Raw genomic sequence first — 12,088 nt, 5'->3', positions numbered from 1 at the left:
CACAATTATATTTTTATAAGTCAATTCTCTTAAACGTTTATGGTCTGGAAGACATTTTGCTAGAATCAGTCTGCCAATAAAAGAGCTATTTGTTCCATTCATCTGCACTTTCCTTGTAGCTATGAAAATATTTCTTTTTCAGGTATATATCCAATTCCCTTCCCAGCTTTACCACAGAATCTGTTTCCATTCTTTCATGACTGTTAATGTGAGATAAATAATCTATTAGGTCCTGTTTAATTGGTACATTAGTATTAAAATTGACCATCTTTGGAAACCTACCAGATTAGGTTCAGAAAATATTGACTTCTTGACGTTGCAGTATGGAAATATGAAACCTGTCTATCTTGAAATGTACAGCAATATCATACATGCACCAGTGGTTATCTTTCTCTCAGCTCAAAAACTAATGTTGTCTTGGACTATTAAACATAACCCAGGAAGTTTTTTTTTAAATCAGTGCTGTGTTTTTAAATGCCCACTTGAACCATACAAACTGGCAAATAGAATCTTTTTTAATCGATGACGCAATGATAAATGCAGTTCCCCTCAGTACTGCGCTGAAAAAACTTTACAATGCCTCTGAAGTCTGAGGCTGCAGATTTTTAGAATAACTGAATACTGGCTTAAAAGTCAGAGATTCAATTAATAAAAAAAAAGAAATATATAGATATTATTCATCATGCTGTTGACTACAATTCTTGATATAAAAAATTATTTTGAACATTAACGTTTTTCCAAAGTTTAAGCTTATTATGCCAAAAGTACTTCTTTAATCTGTTCAATTTAAAGAAACTAATTATTCATCATTGGTTTCCACCACCACACTCTCGCCAAGCTGCCCAAGGTTAAAGAAAGTTGATATCTGTCAAATGCATAACAATGTCCAGAGACAAATGTTTTTGACCTCAGCCATTGCTAAATCAGAAGCTTGAGCATTTCAAAGCTCAGTCTTTTGGGATGAGCTACATTATTGATCTAGGATACACTGGTAACCAAACTAACTGTATGTAGCTCTGTCACAACTTTAATGCAAGTTGAGATCTACTCTTTCATCAGAATAAAAATAGATGATTTTGAACTGGATGTCATAGGAAAATATTTTGTTCTTTCTAAAATATATCACAATGTTTTTTTTTGCTTCTTGAACGCAAATAAGAAAATGATTATTACAATTTTGTCAACTTGCAAAACAATCTGGAGGAAATTTTCATAATTACTGCTACTATGCTTTAATATCCTTAATAATGCGTTTGTTTTCACAATGTATTTATTTCTTTTTTTTAGCTTCACAATTTGCCATAAAACAGAAGTGGTGAAAAATACCCTGAATCCTGTGTGGCTGCAGTTCTGTATTCCAGTGAGAGCCCTCTGTAATGGTGATTATGATAGGTAAGTTCAGGGCATTGTAGCTTTTGAATGGAGATGCACAGAATATGTTTTCAAGAAAAGAATTGACTGGGCATGTTCAGTTCAGTGAAAGGTATCTTCATAGCGCAAATGGTCAGGATCGAAAGTGAAAGAAATTAATTAAGATGTTGCTACTTTTGATTTAATAATAGTTTAAATCATTGTGAGCCTGCATATCATAGTCAAACATATATAGAATTGCCATCCTCCGCTAAGTTTATTAATCACACCAACACTGAGTACAACTACTTTGAAACATCTTGTTATTTAGTTAAAGTTAAAAATCACACAACACCTGGGTATAGTCCAACAGCTTTATTTGGAAGCAGGTACTGATGAAGGATCAATGCTCTGAAAGCCACTGATTCCAAATAAACTTGTTGGATTTTTACTTGGTGTTGTGTGATTTTTAACTTTGTCCACCCCTGTCCAACATCAGCTCCTCCACTTCATTGTTATTTGGTATCACTATGAAAATGCCGTAACCATCTACCATGTTTTCTTTGGACAGTTTTCAATTTCTTTGCTCTTCTTTTGAGACATAAGAAGACTTGAGCAAACAAAGTTTGGTGACCTGAAAGTGCAAATAATAGGATAGGAATATGATCTTGTGGTGACAACTGGGATGTGGCCCAAAAAAAGGGATTGGACTGGTTATTGGTTACAGTGCATTCAGGAAAGAAAAGGAAGTAAGGAATAGTGACTATAGATTAAGGACAATATTGCAGAGCTATAGAGAGAAAGATATTCTAGAGGGATCAAGGACTGACTACGTTTGGTCAGAGTTCAGAATTAATTGATATATAGTTATACTTCTGGATGCATTCTGTTGCCACCAATAAGTTGAAAAGATACAGAGGGGCAAATTTTCAGGGAGATTAAAGCTGTGTTAAGACAACATTGTATTGTTAATGGATATTTTAGACTGAGATAGTAACAATATAAAGGCCAAAAAGTTTCAGCAGTTCTTGATCAGTATGTTTTCAGTCCAATGAGGAGGCAGGCATTGCTGAAACTCTTTCTAAGGAATGAAGTTGGCATTTAGTTAACAGTAATCATAGAGTCATAGAGAGTTGTAGAGATGTACAACACGGTGCCAGACCCTTCAGTCTAACATGTGCATGCTGACCAGATACCCTAAATTAATCTAGTCCCATTTGCCTGTGTTTGGCCCATATCCCTGTAAACGCTACCCATTCATATATCCATCCAGTGCCTTTTAAATGTTGTGGTTGTTCCAGCCTCTACCACTTCCACTGGCAACTCATTCCATGCATGCACGACCCTTTGCGTGAAAAAGTTCCCCCTTGGGTCACTTTTAAATCTTTCTCCTCTCACCTTAAATCTGTTCCCTCTAGTTCAGGACTCACCCATCCTGGGAGAAAAATACTTGTCTGTCTACCCTATCCATACCCCTCATGATTTTACAAACCTATATAGGGTCGCCCCTCAGCCTCCAGGGGAAACAGCCCTAGCCTATTCAGCCTCACCCTATAGCTCAAATCCTCCAACCCTGCCAACATCCTTGTAAATCTTTTCTGAACCCTTTCAAGTTTTACAACATCCTCCCAATAGGAGGGAGACCAGAAGTGCATGAATCATAATGCCATAAGGTTTAAATTAGTCATGGAAAAGGATTAGGAGCAAACTGAATTAAAAATACTTCACCAAGGCAAGGGCAGTTTCAGTGGGGTCAGAATTGATCTGTTCAAGTTAAATTATAGTCAAAGATTGACAGGCAAAACTGCAGTTGAAAAATGGATTTCTTTTAATGAGGAGATGGTTCCCTTGAGGGGGAGCAGAAGAGCACCGAAAGCTGGAGCCTTGGAAGATAAAAGATACAGAAAGATGAAGCAGGAAAGAAAAGCTCACATGACAAATGTCATAAGTTAGAGCTGAATAAGGAAGTTCAGAAGGGAAGTAATAAAAGAAATGAGAGATATAAAGAGAGAAGTGACAGGCAGCTAACATAACAGGAATATTGTCTTCCGTAGGCATGTTCATAAAAGGTGAGTAAGAGGAGTGTGATCAAAAAGGAGATTTACACATGGAGTCAAAGAACATGGCCCAGATAGTAAATTAGTAATTTCTTCTTAATTGTCAAGGCAAGCTATGCTCACAACTTCTGTTGAAAGAGGCTTTTGGAAATGAATGGAAAATGTGGAACTATTTGAGTTACCCTTGCAGATTGGCTTTCTGTACCAGGACCGTTCTGACCATGACAAACCCCAGCCTGAGGAAATTAAATTTGGTGATTTTGCAAGTAATATGGGGAAAAGCTACATGGAATTATTGTCGATGCAAATTCCAGTTAAATGAAATAATCTGTTTTATATTTTAGTGTTTTTTTGATAAACAATAAACTAAATTTGATTTTGGAACTTTTACTCATCTATCTACAGCAGCAGACTAAAATTCTGGCAGGAATATCAAACTGCTTTCACTTTTCAGTATTTTTTCTATTTTTGGTATTTCACTGTGCATCACTCTGCATTGTATTTAGGGTAAGAATACTCATTGTGAACCGGCATTCTGCTGCTACAGATTCACTATTTTTACAGAAGAAGTGAGTTCATTTCGAACAGAATTTAGAAGTGAATTCATTTTCACTGCTCCATTAAGAATGTTGTATGCTGGACAAATTTTCTTCTAAACTGCCGACACGTGAACATATATGCAAGTAACATAGAAAAAAAATAAGCATTACATGATTATATTAATCATTCTTAAAATATTTTGAACATGAAGTGTCCTATTAAACACAACTATATTAATATTTTACACAATTATGCACACTTCATAAAACATTCAGTGTTTTAAATTAACAAGGTCAGTAACAGACACTAATGATAGAATCTTAATAACGTGGACTACAGTGGGAAATATGGCAGAATCACATGAGAAATCCAACGGGGCCTATCTTGACATTGGGAGCAACTCACTACATCTACCGGATTGACATGCTGTTTTGGGTAGACATTCAAATAGGCTGCTAGTCATTTGGGATCTGTTTGTTGGTTGGGGAGTGCGAGGGGGAAATCTTGTTATACAGCACACCAAGACATCAAGCTAATGCTCATAGCATATGTCAGCTGACAGCATAACAAATACTGCACAAACGTTCAACTAAAGGGCCAGGTAGGGAGGGAGGGAGGTGAGGAGTTGTCCTTAGTCCACTCTAGGGGGTGCAGCTGTTAGTCAGGGAGTCCTGCTACTGTCATTCATGGGCACAATCTTCATACAATCCAGGGCCTCATTGACTCTGAGGCATCTGTTTGGGCTGATCATAATCAGGGAACATGTCTGACTTTAATCTGGAGAGTGGGCCACAGTCAGTCCTGTAGGGTGTCACCAGCAATCAGGGAATAGCACAGCATCAGTTAGGGAGCTACAAATATAACAGTCAGTGGTTTGGTCAGTCACATCTTGTTTGGCATGGCCAGAGTTCTGGGACAAGTAGTCTTAGGTTAGGGTGTTAATTGGTAAGGAAGGGGCGAAGGGAGCTCATTGCCAAAGGGCAGCAAGGCTAGGGGAAGGGAAAGAGAGGCAGCTGTTGAGGGGGTTCAAAGACAGTGATGTGAAGATACTGAAGTTAGGATGAGAGCAAGCAGAACAGCATCAGAAGGCATACTTGGTGAAGAAGCACTCAGTTCAGAGCAAGGTGACAGCAGAGAGTTCCTCAGGTACTTAGGAAGACAATGCAGATACAATATCACCCTTCATTTAGGGCTGTGGTAGAGTAAACAACATGGCTCCTGAAGGTGGACCAGTCAGTACATTCCTGATGGAGTATGCCACATCATCCTGGTGTAGACAATGAGGTGATGTGCTGGATGCTAAGGAACTGGGGAATGGGAGCAATCTTCTGAATAAGAGGATCAGGGCAGTAGGGAGCAGGAACAAAAGCAGAAAATGCTGGAAAATCTCAACAAGTCTGTCGATATTTGTGGAGAGGGGAACAGAGTTAATGTTCCAAGTTGAATCTGATCTTACTTTCAAAAAAGATCTATATGAGAATTGAATTATTAACTGTGCTTCTGTCTCTACAGGTGCTGCCAGGCGAGTTGAGTTTCTGCAGTATTTTCTAGTTTTATTTTGGATTCTCTGCATCCATGGTATTTTGCAGTTTTTAGGGAAGACGAAGTTCTCTTTATGAATGACAGAACTCAGCTGCCTCAGGTGCTACAAGGCAAACAGGACCTAATTGATACCTGGTTCCAGTTAATGAGAGCTGGGTACAGCAAACTATCATGGACAGTAAAATAGTTGTTGGTTGTTGTGCCAGCATTTCGTTTACATTGTTGTGGCATACTGCAGCTTCTCTTCAGTTTATTTCTGTCTGTTTGTGCTGACTGTGAAAATAAACAAAACTCTAACCTTTGGAATTATCTGATTGTTTGCCTGCATGTGAATTTTCCCTACTGGGCATAGCAAGGTGCAAACCTAGAGTGGGCATTGAGAACAGAGTGGTCATGACTTAGAGATGGTGAATAGACAGGAAGTAGTTAACGACAGGTAAACACTGCGGCCTGGTTGTTAACCAGTGAATATGGTGAGAGCATGGGGTTGTATTTGTGAAGGAGTGTTAACCGTGCTGGCTATGTACCATGAGCAGAATCTAATTATGACTGTAGTACCATTACATTGTGAGTGTGATGTGTACAGTGTAATGTGTTTGTGCCACTGTACAGTGGCCTTTGAAAGATGTATGGGTGTCAGTGATGTTGGTCTTTCAGGGGATAGCCAGTGACTGGCAACTTCTTCTGGGTTGGGTTAGAATCGAGTGAAAGTAGCATGGTAAGGGTGAGGTTGTTGTTAATGATGCTGGTTTGGTAAGTTGTGGTGAGAGATATAGAGAGAAGCCCTCAACAAACCATGGTGAAACTGATATTTTACGAAGAAAGTGCAGATTTAAGCACAAATTTTAGTAGAAAAGAAATCACATATTGTTGAAGAATCTTCACATGCTCAGTTTCAGAAATTAATTTCAATATAGTGTCAAACATCATCAATGTTATTGATGTTTTGTCTTATTTTCTCAGAAGCCAATACTGTCCTCTTTGTCTATAAGCATTTCAACTGTCTGGAACGTTCTAGCAAAGCATTGGTGTGATTCACGGCTCAATGTCATTTAATCCGTAAGTGGATTGGTCAAATTTGGTTATTCTTAAGTTACTTGAATTGGATAAAGAGAGTAGAACAAAAAAGCAAGCTTGTAAAACATTTAACAAATAATTTAGGTTGGCATTTTTATTACAACACATTGCAGAAAGTTGCAATAAATTATCAGTCAGTATTTGATAGTCTGAAAATAAAAGGCTGGATATTTTAATGTTGCAGGAGGCTTAAAGCATTTCAATTGTAAAACTAATGTAAGATAATATGAGATGCACTGTGAATAAAATTTGTGTGAGATAGGTACAAGTGGAAATGAGAAGAATATAACTTAATTTATAATGCCATTTGGTTTCCCTTATTTCTGAATGTACATCAAAATGAGAAGCAGTAGCACTGAATGAGAATAACTAGATCTTCACCTTTATTTATGATCCTGAAGGATTCTGAAGAAGCCAAAACTGAAATGGGAGAACTAGCAGATAGGATTGCACATCCCCAATCCACAATTTAATATAATGGAATGCCCCAGTATGGGCCTGCAATCCCCCTTCAAATTTACGTTCAAATTAGGTGCTGGTTAATACAGAACCAGCATCAGTAGAAATCTGCCACTTAAGAACATGTACACATAGGGCTGAATTTAATCTGGCCCACAAGAGTGGGCTGGGGCAATGCTGGGCGATATAAAACCAGGAAGGCCATTGGCCCAGAATGTCCGTTGCCTTCCAGTTCCACTTGACCCATTTAGCATTACAGAAGATGGAGGCTGGTCTCCCTGCTCTAAGACTAAATGGAGCCTTTTAGGAATCAACTAAGTGACACTTAAGTATCTCATCCTACCGTTGGGGGAGAATCCTCCACCACATGGAGAAATCACTCAGGCATTCTAAGGTCCACAAGGGCATCCCTTATGATAACACCCCTGTCATCTTCAGCAATGACATAGTTTCTCAGTCATACTATAGAGTCTGCCCAAATAGCAATAACCATCCTGATTCCACCCACCTTTCCTCTGGGCCTTCTCTGTTTTTGCTGCTCCAAGTTGTTTGTTTATTCATCAATGGTCATTGGTCCATGGCACTGAAGACCTTATAGCCTCCAACTGGCTACCAGCTATTGAAGATGGCATCCCGTTCCATAAAGGGATAGGAGAAGTCAAACCAGGATGGCTTCAGACTTAGACTGGATCTCCTACCTATGACTATATCAAGGACACTGCTACAACATTCAATTGCATTCATAAAATGCCATTATCTTGACAAAATGCTTCACTAGAATGTTAGCTATCAAATTAGATTAGATTACTTACAGTGTGGAAACAGGCCCTTCGGCCCAACAAGTCCACACCAACCCGCCAAAGCGCAACCCACCCATACCCCTACATTTACCCCTTACCTAACACTACGGGCAATTTAGCATGGCCAATTCACCTGACCCGCACATCTTTGCACTGTGGGAGGAAACCGGAGCACCCGGAGGAAACCCACACAGACACGGGGAGAACGTGCAAACTCCACACAGTCAGTCGCCTGAGTCGGGAATTGAACCCGGGTCTCAGGCGCTGTGAGGCAGCAGTGCTAACCACTGTGCCACCGTACCGCCCACTGTGCCACCGTGCCGCCCACTGTGCCACCGTGCTGCCCACAAATGTGATACTGATCCACGTACAGAGTTGTATGGGAGAAATATCAAAAGCTCGATCAATGAATTATGCTTTAAGGAATACCATTAACAAGGGTGGAGAGGATTAGAGAGCAACTTTGAGATTGTGGTCTAGGCAGTTGAAAATGTCATAACCAACAATGAGGTAGTGAAATTGAGGGATATGCAAGAGACCAGGATTAGAAGGATGCAGAAATATCAAATGCTAGTAAAACAGTAGAGCGTTATAGAGATGGAGTGATGGAGAAATTTAACAATATGAATAGAGGTTGTAAGAATGAGGTGTGCTTGACTGAGATACAGTGTACACCAGCAGGCACAGAAATGCTGGCTAAATGAGACTTGGTATGAGTTAGGATATGGACAGTAAAGTTTTGTGTGAGCTCAAGGTTACTGAGGATGTAAAGTGAGATACCAGTGTGGACAATATTGGAACTATTGAGGCCAAAGCTAGTATTCCACAGGTGTCTCTCCATTAAAAAAAATTATAAATTTACCATTTATAAACGTAACAAATTCTTAAATAATCTCAGGCATTGTTGGAACTGAGGATGTTTTACATTCAAGTGTAACTCCATCAAGTATTCCTTAATCACACAGAAGGGATTACCCTATTTTGTCAGTGTGATATTTAAATTTCTCACACAGTCCATCCTTATGAGCCCTCTAATGATGCACTTGCAATGCAGCTCTGTCAGGTACAGCAAGATGGAACGATCTGTGTGATTAAAAGCACTGTCAGGCACAAAAAGTATAGCTGTGGATTGTGAATGGAAAAGGAGAGAATACACGACTTAAAAAATAAACAAGCTTGCAGTAAGAAGACATATTTTTCACCTGCGGAGAGTCAAAAACATACGTAGAGGACTTTCAGCAAAACTATTACTCAACATGTTGATTGACTTTCTTCAAAACAAAGTTGAATAAGTCACGAGTTGGGAATGGGATTAGAGATGATGAAAGCATATATACATTGATTTGATCAAATCCTGTGGGATGTAATGCTTCACATACAGGTGGGGTAATTGGCAATGCCAATGAAATATGAAAGGTCAAATTATTTCTAAACAACATGTGAGAGACTGGAATTAATATAGCTTGATTTTTGCTGATGCTGTTCACAATTGCTAAATTCAGAATAAATTGTATACACAAGAGTGAAGGGAGTTTTTGGAAAGTTGAACTGCAGGGAACATTTTTGTTTGAAATGTCTATTAAATGTCTCTGAATACATTATGTGGAATAAAAATGACATTGCTCCTAATGAGACAGAAGTGTTTTCAGCAGGGTATCGATATACCAGTGGGGTTTGCAAGTATAGGAGCCAAAAGCACCAAGGTTAAAATGATATTTGACATTATTTTATCAGATTATACTGAGAACTGGAATTTCCAGATTCTTGAAAGATAAGCTATCAGAAATGATCTGTTTAGAATTTAAATGCTGTAAAAATATGCATTGAGCGAACTTTATCGTTGATGCTGGAGTTCCTAAATTTGCAGCTTTTATCAATCTCAGTACATAAGCAGGACATAAACTTGCTGATGGTACAAAGCTTGACAGAAGGATGAGCTTTGGGAATGACCACAGATGGGCAACAAGATGACAGATGCAGTATAAAGTGGGCAAGTGTGAATTTGCGCATTTCAGTTATAAGAATAGAGAAATAGAATAAGTTTTGGAAGGTGTGAAACTTGTTGATGTTCAGAAACACCGAGGTATATTCATACAAGAAACACAGAGAAGTAGCATACAAATACAACAAGCAATTAGGAAGAAAAATATGTTGGCATTTTGTCCCAGGGGATTGGATTACAGGAATGGAGTGGTACCAATATAATTGTACAGGTCTTTGCTGAGACCACATCTGGAATACTATGTATAGTTTTGTTCTCCATATTTAAAGAGGAATTTATTTCCTTCTGAGACAATTTAACAAAGATTCTCTGGATTGCTCTATGGAATGAGACAGTCAGCATATGATGAGAGGCTGAGTAAATTGAGCAAGTGTTCTTTGGAGTTGCGAAGAAAGGGAGGTGATCTCATTGAAACGGGTGATTTTGGAGGCTTGATTGGATAAATTTTAAAAGATTTTCCCAACTAGTGGAAACAATAACCCACAGGCAGTGTCTTAACGTTAGGGGCTGATCACTTAGAACAGAAATGAATAGGAATTGTTTCACTCAAATGGCTGTGAATCTTTGGCATTCTGTACTCCAGAGTATTATGGTTGTTACATTGTGAATCAGTTTAAGGTTATCAAGAAGATAGAGATCAGGTAGGAAAGTGCAGTTGAAGCTCAAGATCAGTCATGATCATACTGAATATTTGAAGCAGGCTCAACAGGCTACAAGGTCCATAAGACCAAAAGATAAAGGAACAGACTTAGTTCACTTGACTCATCAAATCTGTTCTACCATTTGATCACAGCTGATGTGTTTCTTAGCACCATTATCCTGCCTTCTCCCTGTTAGATCCTTCCTTATATGCGGAGTCCAAAACTGCTGACAATATTTCAATTGCAATCTGACTAGAGTCTTATACAGCCTCAGTAGTACGTATCTGCTGTTGCATTCTAAATCTTTTAAAATGAAGACGGATATTGCATTTGCCTTCCCAACAGCCAACTGAACCTACATGATAACATGAATAGAATCCTGAGTTAGTGCTCCTAAGTCCCTTTGTGCTTCAGATTTTCTGAAGACTTTTCAAATTTTGGAAATAATGTGCATCTCTATTCTCCCACTAAAATACATAACCTCACACTTTCCCACATTGTATTCCATCCACCACTTCTTTGTCCACTCTCCTAGCCTGTTCAAGTCCTTCAGCAGCTTCCTGCTTCCTTAATGCTACCTTTCCCTCCAACTTGTGTCAACTGCAAACTTAACAAACCTGCCCTCAGTTCCTTTGTTAAGATAGTTACTGTATAATATGAATAGTTCTGGTCCTAACACTGATCCCTGTGGAACTCCATAGTCACCAGCTGCCATCATGAAAGAAGACTCAGTTTTCCCCGCTCTCTGCCCTGCCTATCAGCCAATCCTGTATCTATGCCAGTAACTTGCACCACGGACTGTTATCTTATTTAGGAGTCTCTTGTGCAGCATATTGTCAAAAGCCTTCTTGAAATCTAAATAGATACGGTCCATTGGCTGTCCTTTATTAACTTGCTGTTTACCTCCTTGAAGAATCATGACCTCCCCTTGATGAAGCCATATTAACTTGGCCCTATTTTGCCATGCACTTGTAAGTACTCTATAATCTTATTCTCAATAATGGATGCTAACATTATGAGCAATGACTGAGGTAACACTAACTGGCCTATGGCTTGCTGTCTTCTGCCTCCATCCTTTCTTAGACAAGGGTGTTACATTAGCCATTTTCCTGTCCTCTGGCACCTTCCCTAACTCCAGTGTTTCCTGAAATGCCTCTACATTCTCCCCAGCCATCTCCTTCACATTTCTTGAGTATAGTCCATCTGGAGTGTGTATTTATCCATCTTTATACCTTTCAGTTTCCCCAACACTTTCTACTTAGTGATGGCCACTACACTCACCTCTGAGTCCTGACTCTCTTGAAGTTCTGGTATGCTGCTGGTGTCTTTCACTGTGAAAACTGATGCAAAGTACCTTTACAGTTCTTCTACCATTTCTTTGTTCCCATTGCTACTTTCCTAGTCTCATTTTCCAGGAATCCAATGTCCACTGTTGCCTCTCTTTTATCATTTAGACACTAAAAAAAACTAGCATTACTAGTTTGCTCTCCTATTTCACCTTCTCCCCTCATTGTTTTTCTAGTTATCTTCTGTTAGTGTTTAATGGCTTTCCAATCCTCTAGCTTCTGACTAATCTTCATTACATTATATGCTTTTTCTTTTGCTTTAATGTTGTCCCTG

At 38.9% G+C, this 12,088-nt stretch overlaps 1 protein-coding gene across 1 annotated transcript in view; it reads left to right on the top strand.

The window, feature by feature from the left end:
* LOC132828184 (copine-8-like) overlaps positions 1–12,088 on the top strand; it is a 593,006-nt gene that overhangs the window by 333,412 nt on the left and 247,506 nt on the right. Inside the window, exon 9 of the mRNA XM_060845121.1 lies at positions 1,288–1,392. Within this exon, the coding sequence (XP_060701104.1) occupies positions 1,288–1,392 (105 nt within the window). The remainder of the gene's footprint in view (positions 1–1,287; positions 1,393–12,088) is intronic.

The sequence above is a fragment of the Hemiscyllium ocellatum genome, chromosome 26 (assembly GCF_020745735.1).
Source record: "Hemiscyllium ocellatum isolate sHemOce1 chromosome 26, sHemOce1.pat.X.cur, whole genome shotgun sequence".
In the NCBI taxonomy this organism is placed as follows: domain Eukaryota; kingdom Metazoa; phylum Chordata; class Chondrichthyes; order Orectolobiformes; family Hemiscylliidae; genus Hemiscyllium; species Hemiscyllium ocellatum.
Note: the sequence above shows the minus strand (reverse complement) of the source record. Positions and strands in the feature narration are given on the sequence as shown.